The 27,806-nt window shown below is 38.1% G+C and overlaps 2 protein-coding genes and 1 pseudogene across 3 annotated transcripts; 2 read left to right on the top strand and 1 right to left on the bottom strand.

Moving 5' to 3' along the window:
• Positions 1-9,868: 9,868 nt before the first annotated feature.
• Positions 9,869-10,716, top strand: LOC126782825 (transcription factor RADIALIS). Its single transcript, XM_050508155.1, has 2 exons — positions 9,869-10,158; positions 10,692-10,716. Exons 1-2 carry the CDS (start codon positions 9,869-9,871, stop codon positions 10,714-10,716), a joined length of 315 nt encoding a protein of 104 aa, XP_050364112.1.
• Positions 10,717-22,121: 11,405 nt separating this feature from the next.
• LOC126782824 (uncharacterized) lies at positions 22,122-23,890 on the bottom strand. 2 transcript variants are annotated; one of them, XM_050508154.1, is made up of 3 exons: positions 23,768-23,890; positions 22,649-22,870; positions 22,122-22,549 (listed from the first exon to the last, which is right to left on the bottom strand). In XM_050508154.1, the coding sequence occupies exons 2-3, from the start codon at positions 22,856-22,858 to the stop codon at positions 22,454-22,456; spliced, it is 306 nt and encodes a 101-aa protein (XP_050364111.1). In that variant the 5' UTR covers positions 22,859-22,870; positions 23,768-23,890; the 3' UTR covers positions 22,122-22,453. The 2 variants fall into 2 exon arrangements, with proteins under 2 accessions (XP_050364111.1, XP_050364110.1); XM_050508153.1 differs by lacking the exon at positions 23,768-23,890 and having other exon boundaries at positions 22,649-22,874.
• A 1,053-nt stretch (positions 23,891-24,943) lies between these two features.
• Positions 24,944-25,958, top strand: LOC126783854 (uncharacterized; annotated as a pseudogene).
• Positions 25,959-27,806: the final 1,848 nt, after the last annotated feature.

The following is a 27,806-nucleotide window of genomic DNA, read 5'->3' on the forward strand; positions in this document are numbered from 1 at the left end:
TTTGTGGATGACATTCTGATATACTCCAAGACACAAGAAGAACATGTGGTGCATCTGAGAACAGTGTTGCAGACCTTGAAGGAGGCGAGACTGTATGCCAAGCAAGAGAAGTGTGAGTTCTGGAAGGAAGATGTCAAATTCCTTGGTCATGTTGTCTCAAAAGATGAAGTGCTAGTGGACCCATCAAAGGTAGAGGCAGTAAAGAATTGGAGTCGTCCAAAGAACCCTACAGAGATTCGTAGTTTCCTCGGTTTGGCAGGTTACTACATGAGGTTTATCGAGGGGTTTTCTAGTATTGCATCTTCATTGACCAAGTTGACCAAGAAAGATACTCCGTTCGTGTGGACGGATGCATGTGAGGAAGCATTCAACAAACTAAAGACCAGTCTGACCACAGCTCTAGTGTTGACGATTCCTTCAAGTGGTGGTGGCTATGTCATTTACAGTGATGCTTCACTCCATGGTTTGGGTTGTGTGTTGATGCAGCATGGAGGAGTTGTTGCTTATGGCTCGAGACAGTTGAAGATTCATGAAAAGAATTACCCTACGCACGACCTAGAGCTTGCGGCAGTTGTGTTTGCCCTGAAGATTTGGAGACATTACTTGTATGGTGAGAAGTTTCAACTCTTTTCAGATCATAAGAGTTTGAAGTACTTGTTCTCATAGAAGGAGCTGAATATGAGGCAGAGGAGATGGATGGAACTTCTCAAGGACTATGACTTCACATTAGAGTACCACCCGGGGAAGGCAAATGTGGTGGCCGATGCATTGAGCAGGAAACCGAGAGGTGTGGTGGCTTCACTTATGGTCCAGGAATGGTTCATGCTCGAAACTGCATTGGAGTTTGATTTGGTACCATCGGGAGGAGAACCAAGGGTCTTTCTTGGTAGTGTCACGGTGCAACCCACATTGATCACGAGGATCATACAGGGTCAGGCGCGGGATAGACGCTCACAAGCTAAGTTGGCAGATCTTGTAGTTGATACGCTTGATGAGTGCCCTTCTGAGTGGAGAGTTGGACCCGATGGAGGGTTGAGGTTTGGGACAAGATTGTGTGTCCCAGATTGTGATGAGCTTCGGGAGGAGGTCCTTCGTACGGCACATCAATCACGTTATACCGTTTATCCAGGGAACACCAAGATGTACAAGGACCTATGCAGGCAATTCTGGTGGAACGGTATGAAGAAAGATGTAGCGGAGTTTGTATCGAAGTGCCTTACATGTCAGCAAGTAAAAGCAGAACACCAACGACCAGCTGGCATGTTGAAACCGTTGACTATTCCTCTTTGGAAGTGGGAGCAGATATCTATGGATTTTGTGACTGGATTGCCTAGATCGAAGAAGGGTCACGATGCCATATGGGTGACTGTCGATCGGTTGACGAAGTCGGCTCATTTTCTTCCAGTGTCGATGAAGTACTCAGTGGACGTGCTTGGGAAACTATATGTGGATGAGGTAGTGAGACTACATGGTGCTCCAGTTTCTATTGTTTCTGATCGAGATGCATGTTTCACTTCGAAGTTCTGGGGTGGTTTGCAGAAGGCGATGGGCACTACCTTGGATATGAGTACAGCTTTTCACCCTCAGACGGATGGAAAGACGGAAAGTATAAATCAGGTGATGGAAGACATGTTGAGAGCATGTGTACTGGATTTCAAGGGTAGTTGGGAAGATCATTTGAGATTGATTGAGTTTTCCTACAACAACAGCTACCATTCTAGCATTGGCATGGCACCTTATGAGGCTCTTTATGGTAGACCATGTCGTTCACCGATCTGTTGGGCCGAAGTGGGTGATTGATAGGAGCACAAAGTGTGACGTTCTTAATGTGTTTATATCCTATTCTTACTCTTTGTTACCTCTTATTTAGTATGTTTTAGTTTCTTTTGTATGAATAAATGTTTAGGTAGAGCTTATATCATTTATGAGGAATTGATGATGAAATCGTGCTAAGTGTTAAGAATCTTTGTTGAGATATGATTCCTTGTTCGAGTAGGATTCATCCTTTCGTATTTCTTTGTTTCTAACATACTTCTTATTAGGAAATAAAATCCATGTTGGAGAAGGAAAGAAATCCTAGTTCCACAAGGAAAGAGAAGAAGATGCACTTAAAAGCCAAATCAATGCAAGAATGAAAATGCTGTCAAGATTCGTAGTCCAACTTCGACGGAGTCCCCTAGATAGCTCTGATCGAGTTAAAAGACGTACCTTATATGGATAAAAAGTATTTTGAGTCTAGTTTCTGTAGGATTTGGAATCAAATCAATATCTTATTCCTACAGGGAGATATGACCAAATCATTACTCGGAGGTCCAATGAGCTCGACGGAATTATCTCAGCCATTGATTTGCTTTTGATCCAAGGGCTATGAGGGAAACTTGGGACCTTGTTTCTCCTGCATATAGAGCACAAATATGATCAGAATCTCCATAAATCCCTGCACCAAAGAATGTCAAAGAAGGCATGCAGCAAATTAAATGAGTAGAGGCAAGAAAGTCAAAGAAGGCATGCAGAAAATTTAATGAGGAGAGGTAAGAAATATCAAACATGGCTGCAACAATTAAGACTTTTTCTGCCTCCCTAATTCAAAGGAAGAAATTTGTGCAAAAGAAATCAGCATTAAAGGAGGAAGAAGATATGCAATTAATGCAAAAGATATGCAATCCTTATAGAAATCAGAATTCTGGCAGTGCAGATCATCCAACTTTGACGGGCACTCCTAGACAGTTGAAATTGACTGGGAAAATGTACCTTATATGGATGAAAAGCCACGGAAGTCTAGTTGAAATTGCCAGTTGGAATCATCTCAATATCTATTTTCTAGAGAACGTTATGGCCACAACAAGGGACAAAGGTCAGATCTTCCGAATCTAGGAAACCTCAACCAATTTGGTTTCAACTTTGTGGACTTTGTGGCCAGCCTCCCTTGGGTTTCTTCCTCTATATATAGCACCTCAATTCCACAGAAAAAGATCATCAACCTTGCTCACAAGACTTGACAAAGCTCTGCCCAAACACTTTCATTCACCAAGAACCATAGAATCCGAATTCACCACCCTTCATCATATTTTCTGTCCAAAGCTTGGGAGCCTAGGATACCATACTCTTGAAGATCTCGTGCTACCTTTGTAAGGAACCTTGGGAGGAGAATTATAAAGTGTAACTCTTTGATCTTCATGTTAAGTTTTCGGGTTTTTATGTTCTTGTTCTTAGATGATTTATGTTTAGGTTTTGTTAAAGTTATTTTTATTCTTGTCTATGAGATATTTGTAACTTTTGAATGACATCATGAATTAAGGTTTTCGATTTTTAATTCAATGATTTTAGGCTTTATGTCATGAATTTCTGTTTATTTATTTAAATGATTTTGGTGTGTTCTTACTTACGTGTGTGTTTGATACCCGGAAGTTGACGTCGCATGTGTAATAATCCAAAGTTATAAACAATTTTGATACTTGGGAGTTGATTAATTGTTTGTTCTTTGTCACCTTCACCGATTATTGCCTAGGTTGGGTTAGACTTGTGCATTTGAATATGTTTATCTTTTCTATGTGATTTTTGGAATTGCATGATTGTTGGTTAAGTAGGTGACATGCTTAATGAATTCAATATGCGTGGCTTTGAAGTTGCATAGTAGGATAAGTATGTTAGATTTCGAATGAGGTTGGGACTGAGTTCGAATGTGTTAAAGTGTCATTGAGTTAGGAACCTTGGGAGGAACTTAACTGCATAACCGATTCTAGGATGTATAATGAACCTTACGGCATGAACTTAATTGAGATTAGATTTCGTTACCTTTGTTCTTATGTTATTTGTTTGGTAATTGCTTATGTGTTGGTTGGTTGATCACATGTATATATTAGTTTAGGTTTAATTTATGTTTGATCCGAAATATTTCCCAAAATCCTCAAACTCTTATGAATTCGTTGTTAAATATTTGTGATTCTTACCCTAGATGGATCCCCGGTTTGTGAACGATACCCTCTTGCTTTATACTACTAACGATGCTTACAGGGTTAATATTGATCTCGAGTAATCGAATCGATCAGTGATGAGGCACTGATCGGTCCAGAAGTGGTTCAGGAAACCACGGAGAAGATCTCTATCATTCGGGATAGAATCTGGACCACTCAGAGCAGACAAAAGAGCTATGCGGACTTGAAGAGGAGACATGTGGAATTTGAGATCGGCGATCATGTGTTCTTGAAAGTTTCACCTATGAGGGGTGTAGTGAGATTTGGCAAGAAGGGAAAGTTGGCACCGAGGTACGTTGGGCCCTTTGATATACTTGAGAAGGTGGGTGAACTATCATATCGACTAGCCTTGCCTACTACCCAACATCCACATGTTATATAATATACTGTTATGATTTTATCATGATGACGTCATTTTGATGACGAGATTTATATATCGTTTATGTGATTTGGATTTGTACAATATGAGGTGAGATTATTGTACGTGATTTTAACATGGAGTTTGTTAAAATATTGAATTGTCTTCGGACTTGATTTTTGGTACAATATGATGTGAGATTATTGTACGTGTTTGGCAAGTCGGAACCTAGCCTTTGGCCGGGTGAAAGTTACGATACAGTTAGAGCTCTAGTCTGTCTTCCGGAGTACTGCATGAGAGGTAACGGGTGGTTATCGTCTCATGAGTACTCATATTGTGTTGGATGTTTGGTAGCGGGTGGTTACCCAATATCGGTGGTGTACTACGTGAGGGGTAACGGATGTGTACCAGCGTTCAATAGTACCCGTATTATAAATGTTTTTGGGTAACCATAAGGGTTGCCCGATTTCTCATGAGCACTTTCATTTCATATATTTTTGGGACAACCAGATGGGCCGTCCATTGACTCATGAGGACATTTATATTTTGTTGATTGTGATTTTTCGTATATATTGATATGCGAATTATATTTCCATTTTACTCATACGAGCTATAAACTTACCGGGTTTGTGTTTACAATCCCGGTGCACCAATTCGATGGTGTAGGGGATAATTCTGCAGGTGTTGACTAGTGGGGATTGAGAGACGACTCCGGAGTCTCGAAGTTATTCATTATCCTGCTTGTGGTGTGGTTTTCATTTCAGAATTGTGTGTGAGAATTTGTGAGGTCTTATTGGTGAGTTTTGTGAGAGATTGTGAGGATTGTTACATTTCCATTTTATGTAATGCTGAATTATAAATTTGGTTTGTAATAATTGGTTTTCTGAGTTGTATTGAGAACTCAGTGATGATCCGCTGTGCATTTAAAATGATTTCGATTCGTTGAGATTGTTTTGATGTTTAACGACTTTGAAATTTTGAGTTTTCATGCTCGAAATTTTAGGGTCGTTAGAGAATGCTTGATCATGATAATATCAGTTAGGACATGGCTGTAGCTGTTCTTCATGAATAATAGAAGCTAAAAACCAGAATAAGAACCAAACTCAAAGTACTCTTTGTTCACCCCAGTAGAGGTAAAACTTTAAACCCCTTTTATCTTTAACCCGGCATACCTATAACTAAATAAAGAAACTAAAACAATGATTTCTGGATTGAAATGAGCTACTATATATGAAAAGCAAGTTGCAGGATGTAATGAACTAATGTTTTTCTGATTCCGGTCCATTGCACCATACTGAATCAAGTGAGCAACAGCTAAAAGAAAAGGCAAAATGATCATATATAGATATCCTAGCTTGTTCTATATGAGCATATATATATATGGTAGTAGTGAAATTTGTATATAATACTCCACAATGACTTTTCAACTGTTTGGCACATGAAAGGAACCAAAATAATTGATCTCAAATCTCAATGATTTTTCCCCGGAGCTCAAATTTCCATAAATATGGCTTTTCTGTAATGTTATATATCTTATGAGTTGCCAATATATCAGTTGAAAAAGATTGATTATTGCTTGATTAATTCATACACAGGTTCTACTTGATTATATAGGCTAATTCTATCACTATTCTACCACTAATTTCTCATTGATTTACGGAGGGAATCACATGCCGTGATTCCCAGTCGAATTCACGCCAACACTCCCCCTCAAGTTGGTGCATACATATCAACCATGCCGAGCTTGCTAAGTGAATCATAAAAGGCCTTTTTAGACACTCATTTTGTGAGCATATCGGCAAGTTGCTCTTCTGTAGAAACAAAAGGAAAACGGATGATCTTCGAGTCTAGTTTGTTATTTATAAAGTGACGATCAACCTCCACATGTTTTGTACGATCATGTTGCACATGATTATGAGAAATATCAATAGCTGCCTTGTTGTCACAGTACAGCTGCATAGCACATGTAGGCTTAATACCCAAATCTTGTAGCAAATTTCTAAGCCATAACAATTCGCAAACTCCCTGAGCCATACCTCTGTATTCTGCTTCAGCACTAGATCGAGCTACCACATTTGTTTTTTACTCCTCCACGTAAAAAAATTACCTCCAACAAAGGTAAAGTACCCTGATGTGGATCTCCAATCTGTAATATTTCCAGCCCAGTCTGCATCTGTGAAGCCACAAATCTCAAGGATATTGTTGTGATTAGAAAACATTACTCCTCTCCCTGGAGCCGACTTCAAGTACCTCAAAATCCTCACAACAGTATCCATGTGATCCACCCTCGGATTATGCATAAACTGACTCACTACACTTACTGCATACGCAACATCTGGCCTTGTATGTAACAAATAAATCAGGCATCCAACTAGCCTCTGATAATGAGTTTTGTCAGTGGGTACTTGATCTGGGTACTCTGCTAAGCGATGGTTCTGCTCAATAGGAGTATCAATTGGAGTACAATCTAACATACATGTTTCCGTTAGTAGATCAAGGATGTACTTCCTCTGACACAGATAGATACAATCACTTCCCCGGGCTACCTCAATGCCCAAGAAATACTTGAGTGTACCTAGGTCCTTCATCTCAAACTCTGTGGCTAGCTGCTTTTGTAATCTATCCACCTCAATAGTATCATTACCAGTAACTACCATATCGTCAGCATATATGATTAGGGCTGTTACCTTCCCTTGTTGATGTTTGAGAAATAATGTGTGGTCTGAATTACTCTGCATATAGCCAATTTTCCCCATGAATTGTGAGAATCTTCCAAACCAAGCATGAGGTGACTGTTTAAGACCATACAAAGACTTTCTCAATCTGCATACGAAGTTACTTGGAGAAGCGGCCACATATCCAGGTGGAAGATCCATGTATACTTCCTCTGTTAGTTCTCCATGAAGGAATGCATTCTTAACATCAAACTACCTAAGTGGCCAGTTCAAATTAGCAGCGACAGAGAGCAATACCCGGATAGTGTTTATCTTTGCAACATGTGCAAATGTCTCATCATAGTCTATACCATATGTCTGGGTGAACCCCTTCGCTACTAGGCGTGCTTTATACCGGCTTACTGACCCATCTGGATTATGCTTCACCGTAAACATTTGTAACATAGGGTACGGGTGGAGGGGATAATACAGTAAAATAAGATTTATCATAAGTCATATGATCAGATGCACCAGAATTAATAATGCATTTATCAGAACTAACAGAGTGAAAAATATTTAAAGCCATACCAATATGATCACGGCCAACAATGGAGGTTGTAGGTACTCCTCCAACAGTATGATGATCATGCCCAACCACACCATAGATATCTGATTCCGGAACTAATTGAACATCAAGCAGCCTAGAACCCTCCGTGTGGTGTCCAAAACCAATTGAAAAGAAACAATGTAAAAATCAAGAATTTAGACAGCAAAAAACACAGACAATGGAGATGAATCGGTCTCCGGTGCACTTGCACTGACGGTGAGGATACACTGATAAAAAAAGGCTACTGTTTCTGGACGGACCGGGTCGGGTTGGACTGGACCGTGTCGGGTTGGACTGAACCGGGTCGCTTTTCCAGGTCGGGTCGATTTGCCGGGTCGAGTTGAAAATGAAAAATTTCGTCAGGCGGTGCAGACTGTGACTGCGGGGCCGAGTGGAGAAATACCGGACGACGTCGGTGGGTCGAGGCGGAGCGGATTGCGACTGCGGAAGAAGCGGCGGAGGGACGCAGCAACACCGGAGGGCGGCGTCGTCGGGTCGAGGAACGGCCGGAAAGCAGTGCGTCGGGTCGAGGAATAGCGGAGGGACGCAGCAGCAGAGGAGGGTGGCATCGTCGGGGGGGGGGGGGGCAGGACGGAGCCAGACGGAGCGCCGGAGGTCGTCGAGGAGTACCGGAGGCAGTGGTGACGGAGCCGGTCGGAGGATGCAGTGGTGAGCACGAGGAACCGGCCGAAAAAAAAAGAAAAAATACCCAGAAAAAACAGAGCAAAGGCTCTGATACCAAGTTGAAAAAGATTGATTATTGCTTGATTAATTCATACACAGGTTCTACTTGATTATATAGGCTAATTCTATCACTATTCTACCACTAATTTCTCCTTGATTTACGGAGGGAATCACGGGCCGTGATTCCCGGCCAAATTCACGCCAACAATATCATCGCCCAATATAATCAAGAAAACCATGGTTTTTCCGTAGTTAATAAGAGTTTAAGTGAAACTGAAGTATTCATTCAAGCTCGATCAGTTTTAAACTTCTAATTTGCCTGCTTATACCAGATGATGTGATATATCAGATTGTGAAAAGAAAGAAATATCTCTACGTACAAACCATGCATCATTATAAGGACCCAGCAAGCTGGCCAAGCCAGCTAGAGAGCTTGGAAGGTTGTTCAGGACACAGTACATATGCACTAAAGCAAGAACATCACTTATTCTCAGTACACAGAGGCCTCTGGCTTGGAAGCTCTCTCAAAAACAAGAAGATGATGATGTAAATGAAGACAATGGGGTTTACTGTACTCGTGAAAGTTTTGTACGGACTATCTGATCGACTGTGGATTTGATTCTTATGGACCCCACCTGCCATGCAAGTTAGAGAGTAAAACAGAAGGGTAATCTGTATGAGATCTCTACAGATGAATAAACTTACCTAGATATAGTATTTCAACTTTGTTTTACCTCAATTCGAATGCTTATCTCTTAATTCACTAAGCTTCTAAGTTCTAACTCGCCAAACTACCCTCTTTATGCATTAGCCGGCAAGTTTCCAAACTTACCAAATCAGAAGATAAGATCTTCTAGGTTTTTGAGATTGAGATTTGACTAGTTGAAGTGCTTTCAGAACTTCTAATGCTTACATTAACCCAAGTTGTTATGTTTTACGTATAATATGTATACAGAATTACAATGATTAAATTGAATCAGCTTTATTTGTAGTTAATTAAGTCAATTTGCAAAATAAACAAGAGATTAGCATTTTAGGTTTGTGAGTGGCCCCTGAATTTCTTATAGGAAAGAAAGATATATTAGATGTTTCTACGTATTGCCAACACAAGTAGATGACTGAAAATCTGACTGTTTAGTACTCGTAATGTACCCTTACATTACTTAACCTCGTTGCGCTTACCTTGATTAGGAAAACTGTTCTCTCCTGATACATTATACAAAAAGAAAAGGCCAGGAAAGAAAAGGACTTTAATCAACTTTACGGATTACCTGTGTATCAAAAATTCTTGGAGATACTGACGCACTTCTGTTTAGTCTTCATCATCTTGTTTTTGTGGTAGCTAAGGAGACAAATCACTCATATTCCACATCAGTTTTACAAGATCTCTTAGCCAACTTCCACTACCCCACCCAATCCCCTCAACCTTGCTTATAAATAGAGCAGGCATTTCCACCATTTGCACACATCACACAACTCTTGACTTAAGTTTTAATCTCTATTGACTCCTGCTCACAAAGCAATCACCCTCCTCACTCTATCCTTTGCTCTTCAGTGCCCCTTTAGAAAACCATTTCAGCACTTCTTCCCAATGGCATCAAGCTCAATGTCCTCGCGTAACTCGGGCTCCTCTTGGACGGCCAAGCAGAACAAGGCCTTCGAGAAGGCTCTGGCCCTCTACGACAAGGACACCCCCGATCGCTGGTACAATGTCGCCAGGGCTGTCGGGAACAAGACTCCCGAGGAAGTTAAGAGACACTATGACCTTCTTGTGGAAGATGTGAAGCATATCGAGGCTGGCCAAGTTCCTTTCCCGGATTACAGGACTTCTGGTGGGAGTGGAAGTGGTCATGGCAACATCGGTCATGATGAAGAAAAGAGGTACGTAGTAGCTAGCCAGTACTATTTGTTGAAATCCTCCTCCAATCCACTACCTAATTACACAACAACATATATAAATGTTATTTTCCGATTCTTTTTCTGTGCATAAATTCTTCTACGTACTAACATATTCAACATCAGCAAGAAGCACTCTTTTTCTTCGCATCTTATTCTATATATGCTATATATAATAGGACCATCCGTTTGGAACATTGACTTCTGCGCGCTATAACCCACTTCTTACGTACTCTTACATTTTATATATACTGCATAATGCATACCCAACTTCCTTTTAGCTTACCAGGAAATTGGCATGGGTATGCAAAACTGGGAGTAATTTCCCAACTTTAGACCGAGTGAGATCATTAATCAAGCCTATATTATATATCTTCGAGGGAGTTCGAGCAACACAAAGCTAGTTTCAAGCTTAACCTCCACCACATGAACCCATTGGAGTTAATGTGGCACGTTAATTAGAGTTAATATTAAGCCAAAGCTAATGCAAATCTCACAATTGTGTGCTAAATTTACAGGATGAGAAACCTGAAGCTCCACTGAAGCATTATGGAAGAAGTCTCCATGCATGTATCCACAAGTTAATGAATAAGAAAACGTCGCAAGCTCGATCTTAAAGAACTCGATGACGATGCTGTGGTAATATATAGTACTCAGTACAATATGCTCTTGTAGTTGATCGAAGATCTCACAAACCCGTGATCTTCTATGTTAGAATTCCTAGTTTCTTAAATTTGTTGTTATAAATAATTAATCCTATGTATGTAAACCTAGCTATGTACTCTATATTTCCCAAGTGTAAGATTCAGCTTAAGCTGCTCTATGAATCTTATAAATTTAATTTGTATCAAATGCTAGTCTTCATATCATATTCACATACATACAGCATGAGCTTCAGACTCGAAACAAACACCAAAACGAGCAAATGGAATTAAGGAACTATTTATCATTCTGACCTTTAGATTTGGATCCCTAATCATCTTACTATCAAACTCGAAAACTCGAAAATTCTTTAGTGCTTTGAGTAACAATACTCTACCATATCATCATTAATTGGGGACCATTATCTTGTGGTCCCAAGGCATTTCATCATGAAAAATGTTACATGAAAAAGGGCATAACAGCTGTCAGGTTACCAGTGTCATCCACTTGAGTTATTTAAAATCTACCCCGAATGTTAAATTGTTTTTTTTAATAATATGGTAAGTATATGAGGGTTAAATTTTTCTATTTTTCATATTTAAATCTATTCCATTATTTTTTACACTCTTTAAAGAAAATATTTTATTAGTTTGACGTCATATATATTTAATGAATATTGATAAATAATCGGTTAGAGTTGGACCACATGAACAATTTTGAATTTGTAACATAATTTTAAATATTAAGATATCTAAAAAAATATAATTAATACTTTAGGTATTCAAAAAATTCCGCAAAAATACATACGCGTTGCTATTATTGTGCTCTATAAACTCATGCAAAACATTTTGGATAATTATGTTTGTTTAATATAGCTCTCCTTAGGAGGGTATGGGGTATACAGAGTTAAACATGTAGATCGAGAACCAAACGTTACAAAAAATTAGTGAATTTTCTACAATTGCCATAGTACTTTAGCGACGATATCATACGGTCGATTGTTTCAAATTTTTATTTTTCAGTATCGTTAGTTTATAAACAGACGCATTTACATATAACTTAATATGAATGAATGTTATGCAACATTAATGGGCACGTTCTAATTCACGTGACTAAAATTTATAAAATAAAATATTGACCATTGGATGTGATCATTTTACAGAGATATCGATATGATACAAAATTCACCAAATTTCGTAATCATTTGAGTCTCCATCTACACGGTCAACTCTAATTTAAACACTACTTCCCTAAGTGCAGCCATGCCCCGCGATTTACATGGGTAGATAGACCTAACATAGCTCTCCTTATAATGGTATTGGGTACAAAGAGCTAAACATGTGGATCGAGAACCAAACGTTACCTAAAATTAGTGAATTTTCTACCACATCCATATCACATAGTGACGGTATCCCACGGTCGATTTTTTAAAATTTTATTTTCTCAGTATAGTTAGTTTATAAACAAACACATTTATATACAACCTAATATGAATGATATTCAACATTAGTAGGCACGTTGTGACTTACATTACAAAATTTCACAAAATAAAACTCCGAACATTGGATGTGATCAAATTACTAAGATACTGATATGGTAAGAAATTCACCAAATTTTGTAATCGTTTAGGTCTTGCTCTATGCAGTCAAACATAATTAACACACTACCTCCCTAAGGGCAGTCGTATCGCGCAATCAAAATTATTTTAAAACTTTTACATGGGTAGATAGAGCTAAGTATGTTGATTGCGTGCCAATTTTTGTTGAATTTTTACATGACTAGAAAATGTTAGATTCTTTAAAATTAACTAAAAATCAAATAAAGGGACATGTGGCGCAATTCTGGTTGCTTGTTTGTCCATGCAATTTTGTGTTGATTAATTTAAATGATTTTGAAATTTCAAAAAAAATATTTTTACATGTCATGTGGTCCTCACCTTGTGGTCATCTCTTCATCATGTGGTCTTCACGTCTTCTAATGTTGAAGGGTCAAGCTGGTCATCAGGTGTTAAATCACAACCACATGATCTATTTGTTAGGATCCTTTGGTTGACAATGAATCTGATGTGTTATACACTGATTACTAAAGACGTTGCCTATTAAACTTGAGTATAAGGTGAAGAAAAGGCAGGTTTGAAGGAGAAGTACATAATTGATAAGAATGTTTCCCGCAATGAGGTTTTGACACATGGCCAAATACCCAACAGAAAACAGGATAAGGTCAGTACCTGGTACGGTTGAATCACTCGAATGCAAATAGCAACAACTCGCAATTATATGCGAATCAAAATAATTTAATTTTCAAATTTTGGTGACCACATTCAAATGTTAGAAATGAAATTTTCAGACAAATTGTTTTTTCAGTGCTCCGGCTCTATTGACATTTCGATTCTAGTTTAGTGCTCAATTTTGGTCGTTGCGTGTAAGAACAAAAGAGACCCCTTCGCTAATTTTGTTTTTGTTTTTTTGTTTTTATTTATTTATGTAAAAACTAGTGCGACTGCTCTCAAACCTTCATTTTAATGAAAACATCGAATACAAGGGAGACGTGAAGTCTGAATCCCTGATTATAAAGACATGACATAAAATCAAAGATCCCTACAAACAAGTACCATATAAAGCACCAACTAGCAAACAGTACCACACTAATGACGACTCTATTTGCTTTCGAACATCGGTGACATAGAGGAGAGACCACTAGATACATGACATAATCAACGATAAAACAACAATTACGTATCCTCGTGTCTAATAAAACTACTCTCCAACTATATTGCCCCCAGACAATAAATCCGATAACATTTAGTCTCACCCTGCCATTAGGCGGCATCGACAATTTTATGAAACAAGGAACTCGCCACCTAGAACTCGCCACCTACCTAGAGCAGACAAGGCACAGAGAGTGCGCACACAAACACAAAGCATGACAATCCCTACAAAACTATTACACGGGATTATTAGAAAACATAAATAAAAGATTAAACAAATAAAACAACTTGTTAGAGCCCACACCAAGAGCCCAGCCCTTATTACTAGGCCGAACACGACCTAACAACATCTCCCAAGCCCACATCAACAGAAGGGCACCGGACTTTGCAACATCGCCATACACAGAACACCACCGCTCCATCCACCAGCCCTTCGCTTTGTCGCTGAACTTGGCCCCCGCCCGTCGTCGATGTAAATCAAATTACATGATATGAGTACAAAACCAAAGATCATATGCATAACAACTAATCGTTAACTTAGTGAATGAGATTAACTTACCATCTTCATGAAAAACGACACCGTGATCCATTGTGCCTTAATCCGAAGTCGCAAGGTGCTAGGCAAAGTCTTCTGTTAGTCACTACTCTCTGCTTTCTCAATGGACAGAAACTTACGCAAATAACTCGTAGTGATAACAGGGACGTTTACCATCTATATATAGAGAATCTTTAACCCTTAAGAGTCATTCCATTAAAGACATCTTGTAAGTTAAGTCATCTTATTTAGATTCTTAATTCAATACTGATTTGTAATCTTGCTTCTAGACTTAAATTAGGATTTCTTACCATAATGATATAATACACGAAATCATTAGGAACTAGATTTGATACTATCTTTGTTCCCATGTAGAAATAGATTATGACATTAAACATGATAATCATATAATATGTGATATGTCCAAAATTGATTTAACAATCTCCCACTTGGAAAATCACTTCAGGTTTATGAAAATCTGTAATGTCAGAAACTATACTACCTACTGTAGTGCGCGCCAGAAACAATTGAATCAAAAATCCCATCACAACATGGTCACCTTGCAGTTACTTATGCAGAACAAGAAACGAGTTACACTTTAACAAAAATGCAGAGTTTCTTTGCTACAACATAAGCTCCTACAAAATACATAAGTCCAAACCCTCAGTATTGAGATATATGTTTAATGTGTATTAACAAGTATAGAATACATATACATCAAGTCCCACCGTATGTTCTAAAACCAGAACTTCAAGCAATAAACTGGACACCAATGACTTTATAACTTGCTTGAACCATATCATCATGCTAGACATGATTAAAGTCAGCTGATATCCAAGTATATATACAACTGTAACTTATTTGTGTAAGTTTTTTAGAAACTAATGTAAAGCTGCAGCATGACATAACAATTCTGAAATACCTCAAGACTTTATTTAAAACAAAGAAAACTGTTATCACAAGGATATTTAAAACAAAAACTCGAAACTTGTAAATTTTAGTTTGCTCCTACTGGACTTAGCTCCCACTGACCTTAAGCATCTAAGTTAGGCAAAATGCATATGCTCTCTATGTGTTTCTTGAACACTTTAACTGGTAATGCTTTTGTGAAAGGATCAGCTAGTTGTGAGTTTGTATCTATGCTTAGAACCACTAACTCACCCCTTTTAACCCTCTCCCTAGCACTGTAATACTTTAAATCTATATGCTTGGAATTGCTAGATCTCTTATTGTTCTTGCAGAAGTACACAGCTGCCTCATTGTCACAAAAAACTTCCAATTTGTCTTCCACAATATGACTGAGTACTTGAGTCTGCTATAGAAAATTCCTTATCCATACCCCTTCACACACTGCTTCATAACCTGGATTAGATTGAAACCTTGATAACATCCCAACTGCAAAAGCTAAGTCAGGTCTTGTGCAAACTTGAGCATACATGAGGCTTCCAACTAATCTTGCATAAGGCTGTGACTTCATGTTCTCCTTCTCAGTTTCAGTTTGTGGCTGTTGACCTTTTGTGAGCTTGTCACCTTTAGACATTGGAACTTCTCCTCCAGAGCATTGTTCCATACTAAATCTCTTCAGAACTTTAGAAATGTAATTCTCTTGGGACAATCCCAACAGTTTCTGTGCTCTATCTCTTTTAATCTCAATCCCTAGTACAAATGATGCTTGACCTAGATCTCTCATGTCAAAATTCTTTGACAAAAAGCTTTTGGTATCTTTTAGCAGTTTAAGATTGCTGCTAGCCAAAAGTATATCATCAACATATAGTACTCATAAAATTAATTAATCTCCAACTGTTTTTAAATAAACACACTCATCAACTAGATTTTCAGTGAATCCAAAAGAGGAAATCACATAGTCAAATTTTTTGTACCACTGCCTGGAAGCTTGCTTGAGTCCATAAATTGATTTCTTCAGCTTGTAGACCAAATTCTCATTCCCTGCTTCAATAAATCCTTCTGGTTGTTTCATGTAGATCACTTCATCAAGCTCTCCATTTAAGAAGGCTGTCTTGACATCCATTTGGTGTAGCTCCATATCATAGTGTGCAACTAACGCCATAATAATCCTAAAAGAATCTTTACAAGAAACTGGGGGAAAAGTCTCAGTGTAGTCTATGCTTTTTTCTGCGTAAATCCTTTTGCAACTAACCTTGCCTTGTCTCTTTCAGTGTTTCATGTTGCATCTTTCTTGGTTTTGTAAACCCACTTGCAGCCAATTGGTTTTTGACTTGGATCAGCTTCAACTAATTCTCAAACTCCATTTTTCTCCATTGACTCAATTTCAGATTGAATAGCTTCTTGCCACTTATCTGATTCAACACATTCTGTAGCTTGAACAAAATTTGTTGGATCATTGTCTTCTGCACAATCTTCTACTACGTCTGCCTCAGTTAGATAACTGACAATGTAAGGACAATTCCCCCCCCCCCCCCCCCCCCCCCCCCCTAAATTTTGCTTTTCTAGCTCTTTCGGATCTTCTAAGCATAGGATTTTGAGGAAGAGCTGGAATTAGATTATTTTGAGGTTGTGGAATTAGATTAGGTTCTACTATAGGTGCAATTGCAGCAATGGGAGGATTCTGAACAACTATATTATTTTCTGGATTGTCAATTTGCATTCCCTGATCAATTTCATAATCATCTGCATCTTGATTTTCTCTAATGATGTCATCTGCTAATTCATTATCTAAAGGTAATGTATTTGCTAAATCCTCATGTATCACAAGTTCTTCAAAGTCTGAGGATAAATCCTCATAAATTGTATTGTGAATTTTCTCATTTATGAATTTTACTTGATGAGTTTCAAAAATTCTAGATGAGTGTTTAGCAGAATATAGCTTGTAACCTTTAGATTTATCTGGATAACCTATGAAATAACAGCTAACAGACTTTTCATCAAGCTTGCTCATTTTTGGATTATAAATCCGAGCTTCTGCTTGACAACCCCATACATGACAATGAAAAAGACTTGGTTTTCTACCACACCATAATTCAAAAGAAGTTTTCTTTATGGCTTTACTTGGTGTTCTGTTGCAAATATAATTTGCAGTTTTTAAAGCCTCTCCCCATAAGAATTTTGGCAACCCAGTGGTACACATCATACACCTAACCATATTTAGAAGGGTTCTATTCTTTCTCTCTGCAACACCATTTTGTTAGGGATTATAGGGTGTTGTATATTGAGCTTTAATTCCATGCTCTTACAGATACAAGGCAAAATGACCCTTTTGTTGACCTTTTTTTGTATATTTTTCATAAAATTCCCCACCTCTATCTGATCTTACTGTTTTGATCTTTCTCTCTAGTTGATTCTCTACCTCAGCCTTATAGATTTGAAAGGCTTTAAGTGGGTGTGATTTTTCTGAGAGTAGAGAAATATAACCATATCTAGAGAAATCATCAATGAATGTAATGAAATACATGTTTCCACAGATAGTTTGGTGTTTAAATGGACCACAGATATCAGTGTGTATGAGTTCCAACAACTCTTTACTTCTTATTGCAGTCTTTTTTCGTTTGTTTGTCATCTTACCCTTAAAACATTCAATACAATCATGAAGGTCTGAAAAGTCTAACTCGTTTAAAATGTTGTTCTTTACTAATAGTTTCAGTCTCTCTTTGGATACATGCCCTAATCTTCTATGCCATAAATATGCAGATTTTTCATTGTTCCTGGTTCTCTTAACACCAGTTAAGGTCTACTACTTTTAGTATTATCTGTTTCAACAAAAGAAATATCTTGTTGAGATATTGAATAATTTAACTTTATATGATCATCCAATATCAGACCAGAACCAATTTGCTCTTTATTTCGAAAAATAAGAATTCCTTTATTGTCAATCAAAAAACTACATCCATATTTAACCAATTGAGAAACTGAAACTAAATTCCTTCTCATGGAAGGTACATAATAAACGTTATTCAAGACTAGAAATTTTCCAGATCCTAAATCAAGCCTAAGACATCCTGCGGCTTTTACTGCCACCTTCATCCAGTTTCCAACACGCAAGCTAACATCCTCACTTCTTGGAGTCCTGGTCTTTTTGAACCCCTGTAAGGAATTAGTTATGTGAATAGGAGACCCAGAATCAATCCACCAAGATTGTGGATTGACATTAACAAGATTAACTTCTAAAGAAAAAACTGTATTAGAAATAATCTTACCCTTTTTAGCTAGCCAAGCCTTATAGCCAGTACAATCCTTTTTCATGTGACCTACTTTCGTACAAAAGTAGCACTTGAATCTGAATGGTTTGTTATCCTTTGGCCTTGTGGTTGCTGATGTCTTAGAGATGATCTTGTTAGGCTTAAGCTTGTTCTGTGGATGTGACTTTCTTTTCTTAGGCTTTTCAAGCAGGTAAATGGTTGGGGTTTGCTTCTTAATCCTCTCCTCCTCATCAGAACAGATGGCTATTAGTTCATCTAGAGTCCAGTTTTCCTTTTAAGCATTATAGCTAGTCCTGAGATGGTCAAAACTGCTTGGGAGTGTGTCCAGTGCATGATGCACCAGAAAGGTGTCATGTACTCCCACCATCATCTCTTTAAGCCTATTGTTGATATTAATAAACTTTAATAAATGCTCCCTGACTCCTCCAGTTCCTGAGTATTGCAGGCTATGATATTCCTTGTTTAGCCTAGCTATCTCAGCTTTCTCACTCTCCTTGAACTTAGCTGACACGGCCTCCAGAAAATCAGTAGCAAATTCTGGCTCAGCCACGCATCCTCTAATGCTTTTAGACATAGACTGCCTAATAACATTCTTAGCCATCATGTTTGAATGCATCCACTTCTTATAGTTAGCTTTGACTGTGGTTTTATCATCTTCTGCTGGGGTTTCAGGTCTATCCTCTTGAAAACAATAGCCTATCTTATCATTCATGGTGATATAGGTTTCAATAGAATCCTTCCAAGCTCTAAAGTTTGACCCAGTAAGCATTAAAACACTGTTGAAGGTGAGGTAGGTGCTACCTAAAGAGCAAAAGAAAATTTTATGAGTTCTTAACTTTCAGTGTTTTCTGTTTTGTCATACAATGCAATCAAGACAAGCATAAAACAAAAATAACATAAAACAACACAGTCATATACTTGCATGTAATTCAATCCATAACTTTAATCAACATTAAGCAATACTTTTGAGCAATTACTTAACATTCTGTAATTGTTTTCAATAAGCCACACAAGATAAAAACATGTTATCCAAAGAATCAAATCAACATCTTTAGACAGAAGATCTAATTCCAAGTATCCGAATTTATTTTCATCAAATATGCTTATTGTTGTCTGTATTCTAAAATCATATTTTAACCACTTCTTTGGAAGAATAAAATATGAATTTAAAAACACAGAACACAACTTTTCAGTTTGTTATCTTGAAAATTCCCTCCAGATATCAAAGAAGAATGCTTTGTGCAATATGTTCAATTATACCAACAGGAAACCACAAACCAATTTTGAGCTTATAACTTTGTTTTCTACCCAGATAATCTTTATAAGAAAACTAAGCTATGTGCCTTGTAAACCTTTTACAATGTATAAAATTGGGAGATTTTAAACTTCTACATACATTGTCCATCAATTACAGCACACACATAGAATGCAATCATTCAATTCATTCAATTCAACCATAGAGTATATATTTGCATAGAAAATTAAATTTCCCAGCCATACAGGAACCACACGCCAACCACAATCCAAGTCTCTAAGCTACTCTTATATGCACCCTGGTGTGCTCTAGGGTTCTTATGTATATACATATACATATATATATACTTCATATAATCTGCTTAAATTGAAATCGGAAAACCTTTAAGAAAAACCTGTTTTGCTTTTTCCCCAAATTTGCTGCAGTTTTTGTAGCGGAAGCATAGAACAAATTTTTTTTTTGAATCAGCAGCAATTTTCTTTGGTCTTCTTAATCCGTAGCAATTTGAGTTATGAATCCCGTAAGAGACGTAAAGGTCTCAATCGCTTCCGATCCAGTCGTCTTCCCAAATCCAGAAGCTCAACGTTTTGAAAAACACAACGGCTATAATTTTTCTTGAGTTGTTGTTCTTGAGTTCGGATTGGGTTGAGACCGGATCCCCGTGTTTGCAACTGGTTCGACCCGTAAAGCAAAATTCCTCAATAGTAAAGTTCGCGACCAGCAGTAACGCTCGCGACCAGCAGTCACGCTCGCGACCAGCAGTCACGTTCGCGACCCTCAGTGACGCTCGCGATCCTCAGTGACGCTCGCGACCATCAAGTAACGTTCGCGACCATCCCCTCTTTTTTTTTTTTTTTGTTAAAATCTAAAACCGATTTTTAGTTATGCAAAACTGTAATTTTTTGTGCTCATAAGAGCTCTGATACCATATGTAAATCAAATTACATGATATGAGTACAGAACCAAAGATCATATGCATAACAACTAATCGTTAACTTAGTGAATGAGATTAACTTACCATCTTCATGAACAACGACACCGTGATCCATTGTGCCTTAATCCGAAGTCGCAAGGTGCTAGGCAAAGTCTTCTGTTAGTCACTACTCTCTGCTTTCTCAATGGACAGAAACTTACACAAATAACTCGTAGTGATAACAGGGACGTTTACCATCTATATATAGAGAATCTTTAACTCTTAAGAGTCCTTCCATTAAAGACATCTTGTAAGTTAAATCATCTTATTTAGATTCCTGATTCAATACTGATTTGTAGTCTTGCTTCTAGACTTAAATTAGGATTCCTTACCATAATGATATAATACACGAAATCATAAGGAACTAGATTTGATACTATCTTTGTTTCCATGTAGAAATAGATTATGACATTAAACATGATAATCATATAATATGTGATATGTTCAAAATTGATCTAACAGTCGAAAGTATGCCGGCAATGACGCCGACAGATAGACAGCGAACCTCCTCCTCCACTACCCCCAGATCTTGAAGAAAAAGATCCTCCAGAGACCGGAAACGCAAGGTCTTGCCATCCAAACCCATCACCGGCCTCCATGCCCGTTGCCGCAATAACCAAAACCCCAGTCGCCGTCACAACGCCACCCCACCTCTGCCTAAACACAAACCTAATCCACCCCGATCTTTGATTGTGAGCCCGAAGCACCACATCTACATCTCGTCCGATCTCACAGGCCGCACGCCAGCGAGGCCAGAGGTCGGCGCTAACGCCGCCTTGCAGCCGGACGAGAGACACCAAGGAACGCGACAAAACTTTCTAAAACCTAGCGCGTGGGGCGCGTTCCAGAAAGAGTGTATTTTTTATCTCGCTAATTTTGTTATTTCCTTCCAGTTGAGTTTTTTTGTAGGTTTTGAGTTCTAGAAGTTGTGCATTTCTAAATCTTGATTCATATGTATCATTGCCGTTACTTGTATCCATTCGCCCAGAATAAAAATGGATTATTGAAGCTACCCTAAACACTAACCCCATCCTTTGACCCCTTTGATGCCCTCAATCCTCACCCGTTTTAGAAAGGAAAAGTACTTAATTACATACTAATTTAAGAAAGATTAATGTATTGGTAGATGATCCAGCACTACCCTCAATGCAAAATTTTGCGTAGATCTTGCCTAAAATGGATCCAAGAACCACTATATGGTCTGCAAGCAAATCAAATTTTGTTTCAAATTGAGGCAATGTTTAAGGCTCCGGGTTTGTTCACCAACCGCTCCCACTATACGAGAGAAAGCATGTGCCTCTTTCTTGGGCACTAGTTTGAGGAAAGGGTAAACAATAGGTCAACCAAGTAGCTAAGCTAGAAAAGAACCAAAAGGATCTCTAGTGAGTTGACGTTTGTAAATACCCACACAAAATGGTAATTGTATTGTGATTGTTCAATTTTCATTTGGGCAGATTTTGCTACCTTGCCATCCATTCGGAAAGAATGGTGAATAGGCGGGTAACTTGAACGGCTCTGTCATTCATAATAGAGCTTTATATGAGCTGCATCGTCCTGTTACTCCTGGGGGTTGGTAGAAATTTAGACAATTTTTCGTGATTCGAACATCTGAAATCCGAAACGGGGAAAACTGCTCCCTCATAAACCCACCAAGGTAGACAATATAACTTTTCTCAAACACAGCTCAATAGGAGTACAACTGGGGGAGATGAAATCTTCCTATATCTATAAGTTCAATCGGTATAATCTCACACTGGAAAAAGATACCATTTGGATCATGTCCAGATACATACTGTACTAGGATAACCTTGAAAGAACATATACTTGGATCATCATTGCAGTCCTACTATTATCAACCACCATAACAGTCTTAAGTTTTCACTAGTCGAAATAAAACTGGTGTCATTTAACTACACACTGGATTCAGTTACTTAATCATGGAGAAAAGTTAATAGTACTGAAGGCACAGAACCACCTAAAAGAGGAGATGTTATTAGTCTGCTACTGTTGTTTGAAGGGGCAATGAACTCTCAACTCCCTTGGCATCAGCAGCACTCTTCTCAGCAACCTTCTTTGACATTTTAAACATCTGAAAGGAAAGCAAAATATTACCCGATTAGTAGTGTAGGCTAACAATTATATGAATGACATGTTGTTAAGTAGCATTATAATTGAAGCAAGAATAAACCTTATTCATGGTATTCTTGAAGCAAGACACATGTTCATCCATAGATCCATTGATAAACTCATCAATGTGATCCTTCACATCTTCCAAGAAAGTAGCTTGTTCATCCTTCTTCTTTCGGCATGACATGGGGGTTGCAGCGGCTGGTGGACTAGGGCTTGTTGCAGCAGCAAGTGGAGTGGATGTTGCTTCGGTGCTTTTCTGAGTTTCCATCTTCAACAACACCTGAAACAATTTATTCATTACAGAAGGTGCGTGTTTAACAATCTACCGGATGAGTATATAAGCCATCACAGGCATTGACGAAAAAATCCACTACAACAAGTCGGTTATATGACAGTATGGATGTACAACCAAAAAGGAAAGAATTTCTCAAAGACAAATGATACAAAAACAAAGCACAACTGCAAACCAAGATTGTTAGCATAAAGACGCTAATTAAAAAGGCTTCCGACCTGTCAAAACTATTAGTAGCAAAACTCGCATGTAAATATATATGTCTGAATCAAAATAATCAAGAAAACCGGCAGGTGTTCTATCTTCCGATTCTGTAACCCCCTTGTTTAGCTAATATCTTTCAGGTTCATCGACACGCGATTAAAGTTCAAGTAAACTAAAAAGGTTTATGAGCCCTGAGCCTATCACACTAGCTATAAAAAATTTCTAAATGCCATCTACATGTTTGTTACGCTAAGCACGCCTATTTGCACATTAGAACATCAAAGCAAATTATGAGAATCTCTCCCTAGAAGTCACTAAGAGGAACAATATGATCAGATACAAGTATACAAAGTTTTATAAACACAATATAACACATTATACAACTGTAATTATATGATATTTTACACAAATTTGGTGACAGACAAGTTCTACTGACATGCACACAAACTGTTCGACGTAATGCGGCAGACAAAAATCACCACCAGTCGAGCTAGAACAACAACAAATCTAAAGCTATCATGCATCAAACATGTATCGAATTAGAATTCAAACAGATTTTTGCCGAAAAATAAAAAACAGCTTTATGTAGAAGAACAGGCGACGAGACAAATTGAACGGCGATTTCACATTAACGGATGAGAAGAAAGAATAAAACGGAATGAAATCGGAGAAAAGACGTACCGGAGTACGAGTGAAATTCGCAGCTTGGTGAAGAAATTGGCTGGGTCTTTCCGTTTATATTTTGGTGCGGTTCACAGGCGCCGCCCTGTTCACCAAGACAAGCCGACAAGGTAGAAAACCGACTAGTACACAAGAAGGTAAAGCCTGGCTGTTTGGGCTGGTTCTCTCTCTTTTTATTAAACCGGGTCCAGTCCATTAGTACCCGGATCCATCATGCAGCCTATCCAAAACATTTAAAAACCAAAAGAGAAAAAGACAAATATCTAAGCCACTCACCTATTTGAGTGTACGTTATGTCGGTGAAAATGGAACTCATAATTTTATGATTAAGCCACCCACATTTTACAGATGTATATCTCGATTACGTGGGACGAACTTATTAATCTTCTAAGCCCACCTATCTTTTACAGTTTACTATATCGATTATACCGGTGAAAATTGAACCCATTACCTTTTAAGATGTTGAAATTGTAAGTTACTAACATATCTCATATCTTCTATATATATATACAAGGTGGACCATACGGTCCCTATGAAACAGATTGATCAGATATAAAATCTTAATTAAATTGAGATGTACTTAGATTTTTGCCTCCTAATTGGCTTCCCCAAGTATGCATGTTACTACTTATTTCTTACTAAAAGTTTGGTTTGCCAAGATAAACGATAGGGGGTTTTGGGGTTGGTACGTGTGGGAAAATTTTGAATGACAGAGAGGTGAGATCCGTTCAGCTAAAGGATCTATTAATGATTATATCGCAAATTTGTTGGTCTAAACTCTAGAGATTTATATCCTCATCTGAGATTTACAAGATATAAGAAAATTTTAATTCGGAGACAGATTTAAGGAAGGACAATGAAAACCAGAGTTGCAGAGGACTATAAGAAGGAGAAACGTACAGACTAAGAAGAGGGAGAACTGGAGATAGGAAATCATAAGTAATTAAACATGATCGAGAGCACCATCAGTTTTGAATAAATCTTGTTTAATTTGTATATGTGGTTCACAGTTGCGATTGGACACATGAACGTACGCATGCCGTCCCATGATACTATGTCAGATGATAGCTAGGTTTTTTATGTGTGACAACCAAAAATGTTAGACGTACCATAGAGCGCATGCAGTCGATCACCAGAGTAACTGCATAATGTAATTAGAATTTAAGATCAGTAGGAATGCCTGGTTCGTACGCATATCGTGCTAGCAGTGATCCTTATCATGAATTCATGATATTGTACCTGCATAACGTATAATTGTATATAGAGTCGAATTCAAATAATGTTCACAGAATATCTGAGTTGCATAAATATTATCTACTCAACGATATCGACAAGCAGGCCAGATGGAGTGATGTCCTTATTATGTAAGAGCTCAATTCTCAATGTGGACCTTATAAACTCACATGTTAGGGCTCAATTCTCAATGTGCGATGTATATTCTCAACACACTCCGCACGTGTGATGAATTTTCAAGCCATACACGTGGACAACATTTTGGGTCACGTGGAGTCCATGTAGTCATTTGGGTATCACACGTGGACGTGGGTAACCCGCTCTGATACCGTAATAAAATGATCTAGAGTTCACATCCAAAACCAATTAGTAATTGATGGAGTGGCTCAAATCCTTATAAACTCACAGGCTAGGTCTCAATTCCCAATATGAGATATATATTCTCAACAAGTGATAAAGCTACCCGAGGTGAGACCCCAAACCCTAAAGATCGAACTAGGAACTGTCATGATTTTTTGGGTTCCTACAAACACCGACTCAAAGAAATCGAAGCCAACCGTGGTCTTCCTTCATGGGTTTGCAGTGGACGGCATTCATAACATGGTAGATCCAAGTTCTATCTCTCACCAGAGACTACGCGGTATACTTAGTAGATCTCATCTTCTTTGACGATTCTGTCATTGATAAACCCGACCAGTCTTCGTAGTTTCAAGCTGAGTGTGTGGCCAAGGGTTTGAAGAAGCTTGGGGGTGGAGAAGTGCACCATTGTGGGTTTGAGATACAGAGGCATGGTGTGTTTAAGATGGTTGATCTGTACCCCAATTTGGTTGAGGTTGCTATTGTCACTTGCTTCGTTATGGCTTTGACCAAGTCGGTTAGCGACGTTGGACATGGGAGGATTGGGTTCTCACGGTGATCTGATTACTTGGTTCCCGACTTGGGATCAGTTCCAAAATAATGATTTTTTCCTGGAATTAGAATTGAAAAAAAAGACAATCCGGATTTAGCACCATTTTTCCGAAACTGGCAAATATCGGGTCGGTTTCGGGTTTTTATGGTTTCAAAAATTCACTGTAATATATGTTTACCTCCTCCAAGTCATAAAAATAATGACCATATAATAAACTAACCTCCAAATGTAAATACATAGCGTTGGCAACACCTCTAATACAATTACCCAATCATCAACAATTAACATACTCAATTAGGTCACAACTAACAGAGAGAAAGGAATGCAAAAACCTAGGATAATTTAGATTTTAGAGAGTAATAGAATAATAGAGAAAGTGAGGCAGCGAAAATGAGGAAGTGAAGACTTAGGGAAAAATGATAGGGTTTTTAGTTTATATAGTGATTAGTGAGAGTGTAAGAGATAAAGAAAAGAAAGTGATGAAGAAGCGGCCAAAAGATAGTTTTTAAGTTTTTCTTACCATTTTTCCCTGAATCATTTGAACTCTTGATCGGACCCTGAATAATTCTCACATAGTGATATGGAGAAATGTAACTTCTGCGTCCATCCACCAGTTCCCATTCCGGAGGGGTAGAAATGAATTTCAGTCTCAAAATGCATCCATCTGGAAAAATGTTATTTATTGCCTGAGTTATGATTTCTGTAAAACCCTCTAGGTCCTCGTTTGACTTAGTTCAAAAATTGTGCACAACTTCATTCTCAATGAGCCATAACTTCTACTTTTGAGGGTGTTCAGCTTGAACATTTACAAGATATCTCTCATAATATGGGCCAGGAACTATTGTCAAGGTTGAGGGAAACATTTTACTATCTCCGATTTTATAGTGAAATTCCCACCAAGCTAATTCTTTTAGTGCTGAAATAGGAACTCGTGCATTTTCAGGACCTTTCACATACTTGATCATCGTACCTCCTTCCTTCGAATTTTCGAATTTTCTTTTTTCGTTTCTTTTTCTTTTGCATGGATTCCATACAATTCTTCTGTTAAGGCATTGAGACTTTTCAGCAGAAGTTCTTCGTCTTCCTCATAGAAAGCTTGTAGAACGTTATCCATAACGATCTTATGCTTGAAGGTCAATAGCTTCTCTGTTTTGAATACTGGTTCTGATTTCTTACTCCTAGGATTTCGCCTTTCAGCTTTATCTTCATCTTCTCTTCTGAATGTTGCAATTTCTCTAGTAAGAGCGTCTGGCAAGAAGTTCATGTTACCTGCAATCATTTTCACATCATATTCATATTGGGATAAAAACATTTGCCACCTTAATACTCTTCCTCTACTGCATCAGTTAATTTGCAGTTTTAAAAATTTTTAACTCTTTTATTGTCAGTTCTAACTATAAATTTGTTTCCTAGGAATGCTTCAACGCCTTTGATGCTCTTGATCAGAGCCAACACCTATTTATCCCTAGTGGAATAGTTTAATTCCGCCGCATTAAACTTTCCTGATAGGAATTTGTAGATCTTTTCCTGATTAGTATCCGGGGTAATGGCCAGAACTACTCCTGCCCAGTAATAATCATTTACATATGTCTGTAAAATGATTAAATCTACTTCTTCTGGCAATTGTAATGGGGGTAGACTTTGGGTTAACTCCTTGACCTTTTTTATAGTATTACTGTCATCTTTCGTGAAACACCATTTTTTCTTGGAACTGGTTTTTGGTGAGAGTAAAGCAGTAAAACCACTTACTTGAGAGATAATGTCTCTGGCAAAGTTGACAACTCCTAAAAATATTTGTAAGGATTTCGCATCAAGGATTTGATCTGGAAATTGACTGATCTTCTTAACAATGTGTTCTTGGAGACGAATCTCTCCATCTTTAACATGAATACCCAA

Source organism: Argentina anserina, chromosome 2 (assembly GCF_933775445.1).
Source record: "Argentina anserina chromosome 2, drPotAnse1.1, whole genome shotgun sequence".
Taxonomy (NCBI): domain Eukaryota; kingdom Viridiplantae; phylum Streptophyta; class Magnoliopsida; order Rosales; family Rosaceae; genus Argentina; species Argentina anserina.